Raw genomic sequence first — 18,888 nt, 5'->3', positions numbered from 1 at the left:
TTGTGCAATAAGAGAATTTTCCACCCTACTGCAAAATCTCTTACATATGGGGTATCTCTGAGCATTTATGTAGAGAAAGGACCTTGCCACTTTGTAAAAATAATATTATAATCTTGGAAGGAAACAATGAATTGCTCTATTTCTTTCAACTGCTTTATCATGTTAAATTCTCTTTTATTTAAATTTTTAATCTTGATCTTTTTTTTTCTTTATTTTTAACTATCACCCTGAAGTCTCCATGGAGTCAGATGAAGTATTTGTCCTTAACCTGGTGTCTCTTTTGACCATGTTCAGGGTAGGCGACCACCCACAGTATCACACTCGGTCAAGTGCTCTGCATTACCACTGTAAGCCAGAAATTTTATCCCAAACATGCTGCAAAGAGGAACATCAGTCTAACAAGCCTGAGCTAATTTTGTACCATCCATTCAGATATCACTGCCATGAACTATGGGGAAAATAAATAATTACTCCCTGACATTGCATTGCACTTTTCATCCAAAACAGAGCTCTTCCTTTAACCACATAAAGCTTTCTCATATGACCTACTTCCCATTTTACATCACCTTTAAAGACTTGTTAGACAGTAAGATTTATACAGTCATCTGAGTTAGTGTCTCCTTCATCAGCTCACTGGTACTTAAAAATTAGACGTCAATTTTTAGAAATTCCTTAGGAAGTATGCTCTAGCTGACTACTGGCTATTCTATTCCAAAGCTCCAAAAAGAATATAGGTTTAAGTTCTGGAACATGCTGAGAATTCTTTTTAAGTTACTAAAAAGACCTCTCCTGTGAATGTTAAAACATATTCTTTTCCCTGCTTATTGCAGCAGTCTTGAATGGGTGTGGTTAAGGTGCTGAACTAGACCAGAGCGGGGCAAGCAGTAGTGCAGGGGGTGTGGAGGGGTGAAGGCAGCCAGGTGCAAAATGTGGGGGTGGGGGAGAGTGCTGGGGAGCCCTGGCCTACCTGCTCGGGGCAGCAGCTCCCTAGCCCCAGCCACATTGCCATGAGGGAAAGTGTGCCCAGAGTTGCAGAGCCTTGGGTTTTCAAGGGACATCAGAAATCTGGATGCTTCATGTGTCATCTCTCTATTTTTAAATGGCAACTAAGACAAACGTAACCGGACACAGGTGCGGGTGAGTCATGGCCTCTGGGTCACCAGCTTGTAAACCTCTGCCTCAGCTGTGACTCTGCTGCCTGAGGGCCTTACCTGGTCACACCTGGTTTAGCTTCTACACCTTCCCTGTAATGTAGCCACCTACACTGGGTTAAGTTGCTGTTCATCTTTTTAGCTGTATATAGTAGGTTTTCACACATGTGAAGAAGTCAGAGCAATCAAAGTACAAGTTGTCTAAATACGTACTAAATTAGCCCCACTTTCACAGAAATGTTCAATTCATAAACAACTTTTTAGCTTGACCATATGCGGTCATGGAAAGCACCATGATGGTGTGTGTTTGGTTTACAAAGTCCTGGTTTGTGGACATCTTTTGTCAGATGTTACTGTACTGCCAGTAGAGCAGGGAAAAGAGTTCACATCTCCAAAAGGCTCATCCCACTTGTTAGTCCGCACAACCCTAGGTGCCATGGTATTGGTGGATGCTGAGGTGAAGCTGCGGTTGTAACTGCCTTCTAGAAAGCATCCTCTACCTTATGTTCAAGCACTGTTCGATAGCCTTTTTTGTGAGCTTTGTGTAGTTAGCTGTCTCTCCTCTTTCTTGCAAACACCTGTCCCACCTGCTGGGTCTCCCAGGGTCCTTGGGAAAGGCCCAGTGGCATTCCTGAGTTGGTGCCCTTGGCCTTCCAGGGAGGATGGGTTCCTGTGGGGGCTTCTGAGAGATGAGTTGTCTGCGGTACTTGAAGTGGTGTCTTCAGTTGAACATGAAAGGACCCATGACACAGGATGTTGTTGTTATCCCCTAGAGAAAGTCAAGGAACATGGGGACCAGCAAAGCATTTCTAATTGTAAGAATACCACAGAGAGTTTGCTCTGTAACCCATGGTGCCAAAACTCCAAAATGAAGCTCCCAGGTGGAGTGGCATCCAGTGACAGGAGGGGCTGCACATCCTCGTTAAGAGGCTTGCACACTTCCTTCACCTGATCTGAGGTTCTGCATCAGAGGTTCTGTCGTCCTGTTAGCAGATTGCACCTTGTCTAAATGGGAGTTCTGGCCACCTTTTGCACATGAATTCCATAGCCTTGCACTAGTAATGCCTGTGTTCTGTAATGTAATTTTTTATCCTTTGTTCTCAAATACAGTGCCCCACCCCCAGGCTAATAGGACAGAAGTGCACTTTATGAAACTGGCACTTGCTGAACAGAAGGTAACAGTTCTACTCCTGAGATTCTGAAATCATCTGCCTCAGAAATTCAAATAGTTCTTATTTGCCAAAGAACAATGGATTGGGTCCAAAGATCAAATTCAGCATTTTATAAAATTGGGAGTATAAACTCACAACTCAGGAGCTGTTATACAATTCCTCAAGTGATTTAAATTGCAGCACCAAGAGTGAAACTAGCATGATTTGTCCTCAACAGCATCTATGAGCTTTCCAGTAATATAATTTTATTTCTTTCCTTGTCCTGGTTGAAGGTAACCCTTGTTATAACAAAAGACAAATATGCTGTATAGGAAAGATGAAATATGCTTTTTATTCAAATGTGTTTTGTCCACATCACTCATTCTGTACTTATTTTTCATTTTTATTATACATTCTATTCCTGTAATTGTACTACCCTTTGAGCATTGTAAAATCATTTTGGAATTTGTGGCTGCTAGTTATGCAATAAACAGGCCCTATACAAAAAAAAAAAAAAAAAAATCACATATCTTCATGCAACCTATAGGGTCTAAAGCCACACCAGAGTGCCTACTAATACCAGAAAGACAATGAGTCTATCGGTCAGAAAATTACAGCTGATACAACTGAGCACTCATGTTCTAGGATCTTTCCTAAATATTATACAAGTATCCTCTCATTTGCTCTTCTTATAATCCCACCCAAAGGTCTTAAATATTATACAATATTAAGTAGTTTAATCATCATAATATCTGAACAAAATATCAGATCTTTGTTTACCCACCTATCAGAGCTGATTGAGGCACAGAGAGATGTAACTTGGCTAAAGCAATGGTCAAATCATCATGCTAGTTTGGCCTGGAGTCACTGCTTGGGAGGCATTTTCCCTAATGAATCCTCAGTGCAGGCAGTCACTAATGAGACTATTGCAAGTATCTGTTCTAGGAATGTGCTTATTTATAATGTGAATCTGGTCCACAGTGTTACAACTTATATCTGTGTATCCCTGGGTGTACACAAAGTCTTTTCAATATGTACATGAATAAAAAGTAGTTTCCTGTAAAGCAGTTGTCATATTCTCAGCTATCATACAATGCATTCCTAAAATTGATCTACAAAGAGAATGCATCCAACACCAAGGAGATATTCTGGTTCTCCTTCCCACCATCCCTCTCAAAATTTACAAAATAAATTATCACCAATCTATATATGGTGATAATCTCCATGAGTAAAAACCTGTGGGCCAAAACAAAGGGATAACTTGGATATATTGATCTTCACGGGGTCTTCTTCATTTTTTAATTCTTCAATCAAGGCACCTTAAATCATGGCCAACTACTTCCTTTTTTGGTCTCATATAGATTACTTTTATGTCAAAGTGTGTCAGTAAATTTTTAGGTCATGCCCTAAGATACTCTCTTGTTTGTCAAAGATTCACAATGTCTAATCCACCCCAAACTTTAGGTCTTCTGTCTGCACCTGTACTTAAGAGAGGCTCTCTCTCCAGATTCCTCTCCCTCTCCTAGAAGTAGATGCTATTATTGGTTACTCAGTGTCAGCATTGTTTGGTTGCCCAGTGTCCTCAGTTATCTAATGATCAACAGTTTAAATACTATACAAGAGTGGGAACAAAACTCTTTCTATATTCCTGTGTCCTAAACTGAAGCAGAAGCTTGCTTACATTTTCTAAAGAAGACCCAAGCAAATGAAATTTTAAAAAGCTTTTTAAATTGTTATTTAATAAATCTCACTACAGACTTGTTTTTAAACTAAACATCTTTGAAACCAAGAGAGTTAATGCTTCTAAATGACCACAAAAAATTTCATTTGAGGATAAAGAGATGGACAGATTTGCCTTCAACAAAAAAGAATAAAGGGCATATTCATATTTAATTAATCATTACAATATTTATTGTTAGTGAATGCGTATGACCATTTTGACACATTATGTGGATTATGTTAAAAAATGAGTATACTGCTGTTAAAAAAAGGCAACAAAATTCTTTACTCATCTTTGTTTCAATATGATCAAATTTAAGGATGCTGAAACCTGTATTCCAACAATAAGAAATTTGTCCATGGATAACTTGACTACTAGAAATAAAGTAAAAATAAATCAGCCTCATTAATATCATTAATAGAGGTATTTCCAATCATGTTTTGTAAGTTTCTCTGAAAATTTTATCAAAATTTATAATATAATTAAGTTTTTGAATAGTAGTAATGATACTTGAAATAATAATTCAATGTCAACAAAAATAACAAGAGATTTACTATCATAGGAAACAAAATGTCAGTTTACATTTTTTTGGTTGTTTTTTGCTAGTGTGATTAATAAGGAACACAGTTCTGGATAGTAAGTAGAATTTAAATATTAGTTCAAAGACAAAAAGAATTTGTATAAGATATTATGAGCCATGTATTTCAGATGAATCATGATGGATATCAGATGGCTATGGTACATACTATAGATAATGTAAGAATGGGATTGTGTCAGTTTTGGATGGTCTCAAATGATATTGCTCAACACCTTATTCATGTCTGAAAGCCAAATGTACTGAACACTCTATTCCATGAAGAGGCTGAAAAGAAAGAGCATTCTGGGTAGAGTGAACACTATCTGGGAAATAAATAAATCATAGGGTGCCAAAAATAGTTTAATTAGAAATTTAACTGTGTCAGGTGGAAGAGATCCCAAGGGTAGAGGTGACTACCTTTATTTAAAGAACCCTTCATGTTCAGAGAGAATAGAATATTTTAAAGGAGGGTTGAATATATTAGAATGAAACAATTGGTTTCACCTAATACAATTTAAATATTTAAGCCCTTTTAACTGAGAAAGGATAATCATTCCAAATAACAAAGGCAAATATAAACTATTTTATGTTGATATTCAACATATATGCAAAATATAGGCAGATAATTCACAGAGATTTACAACTTTAGAATTCAATAGTTTGAGATAGTTATAATTTTGATCACTGCATTACAATCTCCCTTCTTTCCCATAAACCAATATGCAGGAAAATAAATGAGAGAGGGATTATTTCATGCTGTGTAGAACACTGAATAAAATTCAGAAGAATAAATAAAACTTAGCTTTTTGTTTGTTTGTTTTCTGTATTTTTTGTTTTTTTGTTTTTTTTAATTTTTATTGGGATTGTTCAGATACCATACAATCATCCAAAGATCCAAAGTGTACAATCAGTTGCCCCTGGTATCCTCATACAGCTGTGCATCCATAGCCACACTTAATTTTTGTTCAATTTTTAGAAGCTTTTCATTACTCCAGGCAAGAAATAAAGTAAAAGATGAAAAAAGAAAAAAAGAAAAGGAAACTTGAATCCTCCTATATCCCTAACCAACCCCCCTTAATTGTTGACTCATAGTGTTGGTATAGTACATTTGTTACTGTTTATGAAAAAATGTTGAAACACTACTAACTGTAGTATATAGTTTGCAATAGGTATATATTTCTTCCCTATCTGCTCCTCTATTATTAACTTCTAATTATATTGTCATATATTTGTTCTGGTTCATGGAAGAGATTTCTAATATTTGTACAGTTGATCATGGACATTGCCCACCACAGGTTTCAGTTTTATGCATTCCCATCTTTTGATCTCCAACCTTTCTTCTGGTGACATATATGACTCTGAGCTTCCCCTTTCCACCTCATTCATGCACTATTTGGCACTGTTAGTTATTCTCACATCTTGCTACTGATACATCTGTTCTTTTCCAAACATTTAAGTTCATCTTAGTTGAACATTCTGCTCATACTAAGCAACTGCTCCCCATTCTTAAGCCTTGTCCTATAACTTGGTACCTTATATTTCATGTCTATGAGTTTATATATTATAATTAGTTCCTATCAGTGAGACCCTGCAATATTTGTCCTTATGTGTCTGGCTTATTTCACTCAGTATATTGCCCTCAAGATTTTGGCATCAATTCATTTTTTTTATTATGGTTTTGTTCACACACTGTACATTCCATCCTAAGTAAATAATTGATGATTCTCTGTATGGTCATATATTTATGTGTTCACCACCTTCACCACTGTCTATATAAGGGCATCTACATTTCTTCCACAAGGCAGGAGGGAGAGTCAAAGAAGGTAGAGAGGCAAAAGAAAGAGGAAACAAAAATGACAGCTAGGAAGCAGCAAATGGAAAAATAACCTTATATCAAAGCAGAGTAAAGAGTCAGAAAACACCACCAATGTCAATTGTCTAACATGCCTCCCCTATCCCCCGCCTCTTATCTGCATTTACCTTGTTATATCACCTTTGTTACATTAAAGGAAGCATAATGAAATGGTTCTGTTAGTTATAGTCTCTAGCTTACATTGATTGCATCCCTCCCCCAATGCCTCCCCAATTCTAACACCTTGCAAGGCTGACATTTGCTTGTTCTCCCTCTTAAAAGAACATATTTGTACATTTTATCACAATTGTTGAACACTCTAGATTTCACCAAGTTACACAGTCCCAGTCTTTATCTTTCCTCCTCTCTTCTGGTGTCTCACATGCTCCCAACCTTCCGCTCTCAAACATATTCATAGTTATCGTTGTTCAGTGTACTTACATTGCTGTGTTACCATCTCCCAAAATTGTGTTCCAAACCACATACTCCTGTCTTCTCCTATCAGTCTGTAGTGCTCCCTTTAGTATTTCCTGTAGGGTGGGTGTCTTGTTCACAAAGTCTCTCATTGTCCATTTGTCAGAAAATATTTTGAGCTCTCCCTCATATTTGAAGGACAGCTTTGCTGGCTATAGGATTCTTGGTTGGCAGTTTTCCTTTTTCAGTATCTTAAATATATCACATCACTTCCTTCTTGCCTCCATGGTTTCTGCTGAGAGATCCACACATAGTCTTATTAAGCTTCCTTTGTATGTTATGGATTGCTTTTCTCTTGCTGCTTTCAGGATTCTCTCTTTGTCTTTGACATTTGATAATCTGATCAAATTATCATAGAATAGGCATAGGCCTATTCTGATCTATTCTGTTTGGAGTATGCTGCACTTCTTGGATCTGTAATTTTATGTCTTTCATAAGAGATGGGAAATTTTCATTAATTATTTCCTCTATTATTGCTTCTGTCCCTTTTCCCTTCTCTTCTCCTTTTGGGGCACCAATGATACGTACATTCTTGTACTTTGTTTCATCTTTAAGTTCCTGGAGATGTTGCTCATATTTTTTCATGCTTTTCTCCAGTTGCTCCTTTGCATGTAGGCTTTCAGGTGTTTTGTTCTCCATTTCCTGAGTGTTTTCTTCTGCCTCTTGAGATCTGCTGTTGTATGTTTCCATTGTGTCTTTCATCTCTTGTGTTGTGCCTTTCATTTCCATAGATTCTAATAGTTGTTTTTTTTTGAACTTTTGATTTCTGCCTTATGTATGCCCAGTGTTCTCTTTACAGCCTCTATCTCTTTTGCAATATCTTCTCTAAACTTTTTGAATTGATTTAGCATTTGTTGTTTAAATTCCTGTATCTCAGTTGAAGTGTACTTTTGTTCCTTTGACTTGGCCATAACTTTGTTTTTCTTAGTGTAGGTTGTAATTTTCTGTTGTCTAGGCATGGTTTCCTTGGTTACCCCAATCAGGTTTTCCCAGACCAGAACAGGCTCAGGTCCCAGAGGGAAGAAATATTCAGTATCTGGTTTCCCTGAGGGGGTGTCTTAGAAAATTGGTTCCTGTGATGCCTCAGGTCACTGTGCTTTTCTGCCCAGCAGGTGACGCCTGTTAGCCTATAATTCTTGACTGGTGTGAGGAGGTATGGCTGTGTTCCCCCAGGCTCTGGGGTCTGGCTCTGAATGGAAAGGGCCCCACCCCTTTCCTCTTGGAGAAGATAGACCCTCTAGGGGGAGGTCATTAGCATTTCAATGATCTCTCTCTCTGCTTGTGCTATCTCCACCCTTCTTTGAGTCACAGCACTGGGAACTGTAATGGCTAGGGCTTTCTCCACTGAGCCAAAAAAGAAACAGATAGTCTCCTTCAGACCTAGTCCAAGGTGACCCTCCATCTCTCCAAGGTCAGTTGTCACCCAAAGCCTCCGTCTATTTTTTGGGGATTTGTACCTGTAGTGAGCAGTTCACCCTTGCTACTTAAAACCCCAGTTGGGGCTCAGCTGAGCTACATTTGCTTGCTGGGAGAGAACTTCTCTCTGGCACTATGAGGCTTTGCAGCTCAGGCTATGGGGGAGGGGGCCTCATGACTTGGATCTGCAGGTTTTACTTACAGATTTTATGCTGTGTTGTCAGGCATCCCTCCCAATTCAGGTTGGTATATGACGAGTGGATGGTCTTGTTTGCCCCCCCCAACAGTTATTCTGGATTATTTACTAGTTGTTTCTGTTTTTTTTAGTTGTTCAAGGGGGACTACTTAGCTTCCACTCCTCTCTATGCTGCCATCTTCCCCATCTCTCAAACTTAGCTTTTAAAGGTAAAAATAACTAGCACTTATATAGTCTTTTATAAATGCCACAATTTTAGCCATTTTACTTCTATTAAATGTCATAATCACATAACACCTGTAAGTGTTGAAAATTGCTGGCTCTTTTCATAGATAATCAAACTGTGTCACAGGAAGAGTAAGTGGATGAGTCTAATTTTCATGGTATCGGACAGCTAGCAGATGGCAGGGTGATATGATAATTCAATTCTAGTCCATCTGGGGAGGACAGTGCTCTTTAATATTACATGACACTTTACTGACACTTTCTGGTGGACCAGATGCAAACCCAACAGGATGGGACTGGTGATGAGGCAAGAGACACCTGGAGAGAAAAATGCAAGGATGCTGTCACTTTCAAGATTGTGCAATGCCGGAATGGCACTGAGAATGAGTAAGTCCCTAAATTTTGCAACCTTAGAGCCTCACCCATATCCTGATCCTAATAAAGGGAAAAGTAGAAAAAAGTAATTAACAACTCAATAACTCATTATTAAATACCTATTATAGTAGGCAATGTGTTTCAACTCTGGCAGCTACAAAAGTAAAGAATATGATATCATAACCTTAATTATAACTATAGAAATATAAATAATAAATGATCAGTTTAATTTGATAGGTGATAATTTTACATTTTTTTCAATTACTTCTCACAAAAAATGGAGCAAGCTTTAGAAAGTTAAAATAATTGCTTAGTACAATCCAGATAATGAATCATGGATGATTAAGTACATTAAAGCAATAGGTACTGACTTGCCATGACAAAACCTATGTGAAATTGGTCAAACTATCCACTTTAATGAGTCTCAATATCCTTATCATTAATGAAAAGTCAGTTTAGAAATGTTCATCTGAAGTTCTGTGGTTTTTGAGGAACAACAAATATAGTAGAGGGTGCACAGAGCACCCTGGGAATAATATAACAGCCAGTATCTTATCTCCTCCTGCTCCACACACATACAGACAGGTAATGGATACAATCCATGCTATACCTGTTTTCCTGTGGTTACCCTGTATATTTGTTTCAATCTGGATCAATCTTCCCAGGCTAATTTTTCTCAGTGAAACTCTCTTATATCTCCCAATTAATATTCTACCAAAATATATTTCCATTATTTTTCTATACACATAAAATATTTTCTCAATTTTCCATAAGTAAACTGTATAATGGGATCTCTGTGCTCTAAATCATTGAGAGGAGGAAAATGATGGTTGAAATAGGTAGTTGGAAAATAATGTGAGAAGACAATTTATGATACAGTGCTACTGAAGTGTGATTGTGAAAATCCACTGAGAAGTACTATAGGATTGTGAAGAATTGTAATTCCATAAAGGTGAGATCAGATGGCAAAGTATGAGTCTATCTCTGGCAGTTTCAAATGGCTCCAGTGTCTGTGCTGAGAAAAGTATAGTTTAGTTCATCCTGTGCCATGAGCAGATGAATAGTGAAATGGTATTAAAGGAAATTTCATTGCAGTGTTTACAGTGATAATCAATTGGACCTAAACAGGGGAAAGTGGAAAATACACAAATAGTAATATTCTTAAATTGGAAAGAATTGCAGGGAACATGAAAATCAATGTGGACACCCAGATACAATTTAGAGTACAGGCAATGAGATCCAGCAAGGTAAAGTGAAAGGCTTATGCTAAATTTATCCTTTCTACACATGAAACACCAAGAAAAACCATCAGAAGAAAATCTAAATGAATTGAAGGAATTTGTTCCTTTTGGCTTTGCTGATATTCCCGGTCTCCAGTGGTTTCTATTTGGATCATTCTTGGTCACCTATATCATACTGATGGACAATGGCACCATATTTCTGATAACAAAACTGCATCCTACTCTCCAGATCTCCATGTGTTTTTTCATGGACAATGTTTCCTTCTTGGAAATCTAAATATCAGTTACTATCCCCAGAATGCTCATGAATCTTGGGACACAGAGAAGAATTTCTTTAGTTCTCTGTTCTGCACAAATGTGCTTCATCCTTATGTTGGGAGCCATAGAGTGCTTTCTCCTGGTGGTGATGGCCTATGACAGCTGTGTGACCATTTTTTAACCCACTGCTCTATTCTCTAGTAATGAGCCAAAAGATGTGTATCCAACTGGCTGGCTCCTGGATCACTGAAATTCCAGTCCAGATAGGGCAGACATGCCAGATTTTCTCTCTATCCTTTTGTGGGTCTAAGCATATCAACCACTTCTTCTGTGACATCCCCCCAGTACTCAAGCTGATCTGTGGAGATGTCTTTGTGAATGAAATGTTGGCTTACATAGTTGCTGTGTTGTTTGTCACTTGCTCCAATTCCATTAATTCTTTTCTCCTACACCAAAATCATATGCACCATTCTTAAGTTACCTTCAGCCACAAATTGTGCCAAAGCCTTCTCCACCTGCCCATTTCATCTTGGTTGTGGTGTTATTCTATGGATCAGGAATGATTACATATTTAAGACCCAAGACCAGTCACTCACAGGATCTGATAAAATGCTCTCTGTTTTCTATACCATTGTGACTCCTATGTTTAATCTCATGATATACAGTCTAAGGAACAAGGATGTCATAATGGCACATAGAAAATTTTTATGTAAATAATTTAGTTTATTAAAGAATGAGTTATTTTTACAAGAGATGCTTTCTCATATATTTGTAATGAAGTTTCAATAGATATTTACTCTTAACTATAAGTGTTGCCTGACAATTTGATGACAATTATTTCCAGTGTATGAAATTTAATATGAGAGACCTTTCTATATTGTTACCAAAATTACATACATCAGCAAATTGCAAATCATTCGATTAATAATTTTATAATTTTATTGTGTAATATCATTTCTCAATTAAAAATGATAATGGCTGATGTAATATAGTCAATAGTAATGTAGATTATAATAAACTACTTATTACAAATGATGCCATTGATTTTCACACAGTGGTAACAGCCATTTTAAAAACCAAGTTGCCAATATTCATTTATTGAAAATATATATGCTTTTTTGCTCAGCAATGATGTGCCAGAGCAACCATTCCTTGGAGAAAAAAAGAAACTTTCAAAGGGGTTGCAGTTTTATGAAGATAGTGGCACATCAATAAAAGTGTATATTAGGTATGGTTTATATATGTATATATATATTTATATATATATATATCAGATTAAAATTTAAATAAAATACAATATTGTGATGTGATCAGACTAATACTGTTTTAAAATATATGCATACAATTAGAAGAGTCTTTGGAATATTCACACTTTTTTAATATGTATATTCCTTGAGATGATAAAAGGGATAGGAAAATTAAGACAGGTGAAAGAAGTTTAATATATCATTAAGATATCTGCTATAAAAAGATATCACAGGTATATCATATACATGGCTATACATAAACATTGAAAATGATGAATATAAATATAATTATCAAATTTTAATTGTGCATATTTAAGCACATATTTTTCAATGATTTTCATTTTGCTTTACTGAATATTTGGTGTTTACTACAGTGAACCCATGATCTACATGTAATGAAAAAAGTAATAAGTTTATATTCCTTATGGATAAGGAAAAGGATAGTAGTTAGTTATGTGTGCTGTTTCCCAATTTAAAGTGATATAATTAATTTCATCCTTTGCAATAGTCTATGCTTACTAATGAATCCTTCATATAAGAAGGCAACATATCCCTAGAGGCCACAACCTGTTGTGAGGAACTACACATAGAAAGTAATATGGTGAAGCATGTACTTGCTTTTAAGACTTTTTTCCCAGAAATGAAGCAAGTCTGAGTTGCTAACATTTACATAACATTTACATGGACATAGCTAACTCCAAGTGCATCGGGAATTGTATTACTACTTTCTACTCAGAATAGTACAACCAGAATTTGTATTCACCATCCTGATGGCAAACTCAAGAAGAAATTATCTACCCTGCCCAAGTGTGAAGCAAACCAAGAATAAATCATTAAGAATCTCAGACAATACACCCATTCAGAACAAAACAAAACAAAACAAAACAAAACAAAAAGATAACAGAAATGATTAGAGACAGGGAATCATTTTTAATTACAAGTACAACAACAAAAAGTAATTCCATGAAAATTTCCAGGCAGCAATTGGGTCACTCTTGAAGCTATTAAATGTTGAATGATGTGAGAGAGAAACTGAGAAGTCCTATAATTCTCAATGACCCAGCTGTCTCATATAGAAAAAAGTTGGTGTTAGGAAAGAGATACTAACAAGGGGTAAAATAGCATTTTTATAATAGTAATCACTCTAATTTATGTGAACTAATTATTTTTTTTTTTTTGCAGAGAAGGGCAAATGAGAGTTGTGTTCTTAAAGTATATGATCATTTTCATAGATAATAAGGTTCCCCACTCTTCAAAAAATTAATGGACAGATATTCAAAAGCTATTTATCACTAACTTAGGTGACATAAGCAAAAAATCTAAATCACTTTCAATGATGAATATGCAGCAAAAACTTCATTTGCATCATGACTTGCAAAATACAATGAATGTATGCAGTTAATATAAGTACTTTGAAAATAATAAGTGTCTTTATTATCAAGATAATATTTTGTTCCTAACTGTTTTGAATTGAAATATTCTCAGATCAATTCACTTATAGTGCTAAAAAGCTGATTCTTCAGAAATACAAATACAGACATTTATTTGCTTTACTGGACTGAAGACAATTGATACGGGGCATGGGGAGAGTTCTATGGTCTGTGTGTATTCTTTGCAAGATTACAATTTTGATTTGAGGAAATTACTGAATGTATTTTCAGTTTGAATTTGGATTTGTACCTATGGATTCTCATTTGAAAAGGATATGTGATACATAACAATAGACAATATTTTCTTTATTCCTTCCTTTTGTAAAAGTATGTATGTTATTATATCATCTATATATAATATATACACATAAATTACTTGGGGTAATAATGTGCTATATGGCCCTCTTATGTTGATAAATGATGCTTAATTGGTCACATAAAAACATTGAAAGTAAAGCTTATTTCATTAAGAAGTTCAATAAATAATGTGGAGCACATATAGGGAGTTAAAGGAAGAAATTGGAAAAATAGCAATTATATAAATAAGTAAAAAATTAAAGTCTGTGAAAAGGTGATACTGAAAGCTCAAAGGAGAGGACTGTTGAACTCTGTCATAATCAGCCTCACACACAAAAGGTATACATATTTATGTATATATGTTTACTTTTTGTATGACAGCAGATAATAGCTACATAGATAATGGGTATGTGTGCTAATACATTTGTAGATTTTATGTCTAATTGGTTTCATTTAACTAATTATATTTATGTTGATTAAGGTTTCTATACACCTATAGTGACATATATGAGGTACCTTTGGGAGTCAGTATTCTGTGACAGCCAAAATATTCAGCAATATAGTCTGTGAATTAATCTGTATGCCGCCCATATATTTAGCTTCATATTGGAGGTATATGTAAACTTCAGAAAACTGTTTTATATCCTATTTCAAAAGAAAAGGAAAAGAGATGTGAGGGAATTTTTGCCATTTTCTCTTAAAAGAGCAGTGGGGTCACATTTAGAAGTATGGATAAAATAAGATGATTAATTTAAAAAAACTATCTGATTTCCCATAACAAGGAATGACAACAGATGAATATGAGAAACATATTTAAAAAAATAAAAGACTGGAAAATATTCCATAGGACTGATACTTTGAAAATTAATTGATGGGAAGTAAGGAGAGATGAGAAATAGAAGTAAATGAAATGGTCAGTGGAGAATCTGTAGAAAGGTAAACTGTCCCCTATGTCTATAAACAACAATGGACCCTGGGAGTCCAGGAAAGTAGCAAATACTTATTCATGACTATCTTGAGAAGCCAAAGCACCTCGAACTCCAAACATAAGCTCAAGAATGCAGGGAAATATGGAAGTCATTAGAGAAGAATTGCCCTAATATTGAGTAACTTAAAATAATTTCAAGGTTTAATGGTGTCCTCATTTGTTAATGTTGTCATAAAGCAAAATACCTGAAATGATTGGCTTTTATAAAGGGAATTTATTAGATTACAAATAACTTAAATTCTAAGGCCATAAAAGTATCCAAACTAAGGCATCAACCAGAGGACACCTTCACTGAAGGAAGGTCAGTGGTGTCCAGAATACCTCTGTCAGCTGGGAAGGCACCTGGTTGGCATCTCCTTGTCCTTTGATCCAGGTTGTATTTCAAAATGGCTTTCTCCTCTTTGCTTCTTTCTCCCAGGGTGTTTCTATCTAAGCATCTGGGGTTTCACTCTTAGCTTCTCTGGAGCAAGTAAACTCTGGACTTCATCTTTTAGCTTAGCATCTCCAAATTCCCTCTCTCCACATCTCCAAGCATCTCCAATCATCATCAACAGTCTGGGTCTCAGTCAGCTATTTTTAAGAACTCCAGTAAACTAATCAAGACCCACCCTGAATAGGTGGGGCCACCCCTCCATGGAAATAATCTAATCAAATGTATCACCTGTAGTTGGGTGAGTCACATCTCCATGGAAACAATATAATCCAAATATCCCACAAGACTGGATTAAAACATGACTTTTGGGGGAATATTATTTATACAAACTGGCACAAATGGATAACCTTAATGCTGTGGGAATCTTTTATTCTCTCAAATGCCTACTTCCCCAATGTTCCTGAATTTCCTAAGACACCCTTGAGTCACAGTCATCATTGTAATGTATCATATATGTCATATATATATATATATATATATATATATACACACACACACACACACACACACATATCTATTACTGTGAAGTTGTCAATAGTATTATGCATCATTATTTTGTAGACTGTGAAATTGAGACCAATGACAGTTAATTGAATGACTCAAGAATGTGTAGTTTAGAGTAAATTGGAGCTAAAAAATTGAGTCTCTGGATTTCTGGACTAATTGTGTTGATTACACTGTACCATTTGCTTGTCTAAGACTTAAAGGAAAGAATAGTACTCCCACATTACTGTAATATTCATCAACATCACTTTTATGGTCACCATGCTACACACATATTTAATTCTTGATAAATGCAGCAAAATACATGAGGTAGATTAAGATGTTTGCATTCATATATGCATACAAAACAAAGATGATATAGGGTATCCCATTATCCAATGTGCACTTAAATGGTAAGCCCTTGTAAATGAAAAATCAAACATAAACCAAATATTATAGATAAAATTGATTACACTGTCTTGTACAGAGAAACTAAAGGAGCAAATATCTACATGAATAATCAAACCTATAAAGAGGTATAATTATTATATAAATGATATATTCTGAAAATCTGAGCAAAAAATACTTAGAATAGAGACTTTAAATATTCCCATTTCACACATTCACACCAGAAAAGTGAGTACTAAATGCAGTGCTGATAATTCCCTGCATTTTTTGGGGTGGCCTGTTAGGATGTGTATGTCTATGATTAACTGCTTCGTGATTTTATCTCTACTCTCTGGTAAATTTTAAACAAATAAAACAAGTATAAGGGGGCAAAATTGGATACAGTTATGCTCACTTAAATATAACTTTTATGTTGGTGGTGTAAGGCATTTTAAAATTGTATAGACTTGTACTTGTGATACAAGTTAATTGTGTATCAATCTCTGTTTTAACTGTTCATTCACCCTTCTAAGCTTCAAATTTGCTCTTAAATTAGGTGTGAGAAAAGTCAATGTATTTTGCACTGCAACTCTGATGAATCAAGAATCCTGAGGAGTTGGAAAGGTATCACTGAAACTTATATGAAAAAGAATGATGAAATATATTTAAAGCAGGATAATGGAGTCAGATATTTAATAGTCAAATGCCATACAGTCAGGAAAGTAGTTAGAAGGAAAAGCAGATTTTCAACTCCCTTTAGATAAATGTAAGACATTTTCTTAATTCAAACTGAGGAAAGTGTGATCAATTAAAACCCTTTATTCTGTTTTATTATGTTTTTATAACATAAATTAGAATTTATAATTTAGTCCTTTATCTACTACCTTAAAGAAATTAGTGTACACATACCATGAAAATTTACAGTTTTATAGATGCAAATATGAATGCAAGCAAAATATGTAAATATGTGGCCAATGGTAAAGTTAAGAACTATTTCATTGACAAATTGTTAATAAAAATTCTAAGAGTATAAATTATATGAAAATTTTTGAAAAATGGATAAATTTATAATTTGAAATAAAAGAAAAGAATTATGCTATGGAACAAAACTTGTGAAAATTGATTCATTTGTTTATCAGAGATGCAGTCACAATTTCCTTTAGATCAGGAACATAAAATACATGATAATTTTGAATTTGCATTTTATCAGAAAATGGAAATGTACCTCTGAGATAACTATGAGGCAAAATTATTAAAAATTGACTACAAAGATCTTCTGTCTGTTCTCTTGGGTAATAATCTTTTCAGTGCTGCAATCACATCCCTGTTCCTAAGGCTGTATATGATGGGATTGAACAGTGGAGTCACAAAGATGTAGAAAAGAGAGAACATCTTGTCAGTTCCTGCAGAATGATTTGATTTGGGCCTTAAATAGGTGATAGTACCAGGACCAAAGAATAAAACCACAACTATGAGGTGGGAGGAACAGGTGGAGAAAGCTTTGAACTGACTTGCGGTTGAGGGCATCTTTAAGATGGTGGAGATGATTCTGAAATAAGAGCTTAGTATCAACACAAAAGGAATCGTGGAAAATAATATGAAAACTAAATAGACACAAATCTCATTACGTTTAGTGTCACCACAGGCCAGCTTGATCAATAGGGGGATGTCACAGAAGAAGTGGTTGATTTGGTTAGAACCACAGAAAGGCAGTGAGAACACCTGAAATGTTTGCCCGATCTGAACTGGAATTCCACTGATCCAGGAGCCAACTGCCAGCTGGGTACACACCTTTTGGTTCATGACCACAGGATACAGCAAAGGGTTACAAATGGCCACATAGCGGTCATAGGCCATTACAGCCAGGAGGAAACTTTCAGTGGATCCCAGCATAAGGAAAAAGCACATTTGGGTGGCACAGCTCAGCAAAGAAATGCTTCGATTCCGAGTCCAAAGGTTCACCAGAATCCTGGGGACAGTGACTGACACATAACAGACTCCCAGAGAGGAAAAATTTGCAAGAAAAAAATACATGGGGGTCTGAAGAGCAGAGTCTACCACTGTAATTATCATGATAATACCATTTCCTATAATGATAAATGTGTACATAAGAGAGAAAATTCCAAATAGGAGCCCCTGGAGGTTTGGAAGATCAGAAAATCCCAGGAGAACAAATCCCACCACTGAAGAGAAATTGCCTTCTGCTCTTTGCTGTCTAGGTAACATCTGTGAAAACAATGAAATCAAGATGTAAAAGTCACCTTATCTGCTTGGGTTGTGGTTTTCTTAAATATGAAATAAGTAAACAATGCTTTCAAAAATCACAAAATTACTAAGAACTAATTCTAAAAAAAAATTGAATTTGATTTTAAACTGTGGTTAAAAATGTCCTTTTACTCAAATTCATCCACAAAGTTATACTCCTATCTAAAATTAGGTCTGCTGACAGATGGTTATATTTTCTTATTATTGTTTTTGAGCTATGTAATGCTGTGTATTGTTATTCCATTTTAATAATAGGAGTATCGGAATTGGATTATAATTATTTTAATAAAAATAATGTTAAAAATAATAAATAATAAAATAGAAACTATTGCAAATAAATTGACAATTTTGGTTGGAAGTTCTTTCCTTTCATTTCTTCTTTTTCATGTAACTTCTTTGAAAACAATTTTATTCATCCTCATTTTGATTTGTTTCCTAAAAGATTTTTAGGAGATACCATATAAACATGTTCAATGAATAAACTAGAAAAGTTTATTATACTGGGTGATCTCCCTGAATTCTTGCATTCTAATATTTTTTTATAGTGATTTTATTTGAAATGAAAGAAGTCATAAGGAATTGACCAGCAGAGGAACACAAAGATACTTATCAACTTTTTAATATTGCTTTGTATTTGGATGCTAATTCCTGAAATCAGTAGTCATGTTTTTAATCATGATTTAAGTCAAAGGAAGAGAAAGAATTAAAAGGTTTGTGGTCCA

At 35.3% G+C, this 18,888-nt stretch overlaps 1 protein-coding gene and 1 pseudogene across 1 annotated transcript; one reads left to right on the top strand and one right to left on the bottom strand.

Moving 5' to 3' along the window:
- The first annotated feature begins 10,424 nt into the window (after positions 1 to 10,424).
- LOC119536694 lies at positions 10,425 to 11,353 on the top strand (annotated as a pseudogene).
- Positions 11,354 to 17,164: 5,811 nt separating this feature from the next.
- Positions 17,165 to 18,142, bottom strand: LOC119536693 (olfactory receptor 10AG1-like). Its single transcript, XM_037839506.1, has one exon. It carries the CDS (start codon positions 18,125 to 18,127, stop codon positions 17,165 to 17,167), a length of 963 nt encoding a protein of 320 aa, XP_037695434.1. The 5' UTR covers positions 18,128 to 18,142.
- Positions 18,143 to 18,888: the final 746 nt, after the last annotated feature.

Source organism: Choloepus didactylus, chromosome 6 (assembly GCF_015220235.1).
Source record: "Choloepus didactylus isolate mChoDid1 chromosome 6, mChoDid1.pri, whole genome shotgun sequence".
Classification (NCBI taxonomy): domain Eukaryota; kingdom Metazoa; phylum Chordata; class Mammalia; order Pilosa; family Megalonychidae; genus Choloepus; species Choloepus didactylus.
The sequence above is the reverse complement of the archived record's forward strand: the minus strand, read 5'-3'. Positions and strand labels throughout refer to the sequence as shown.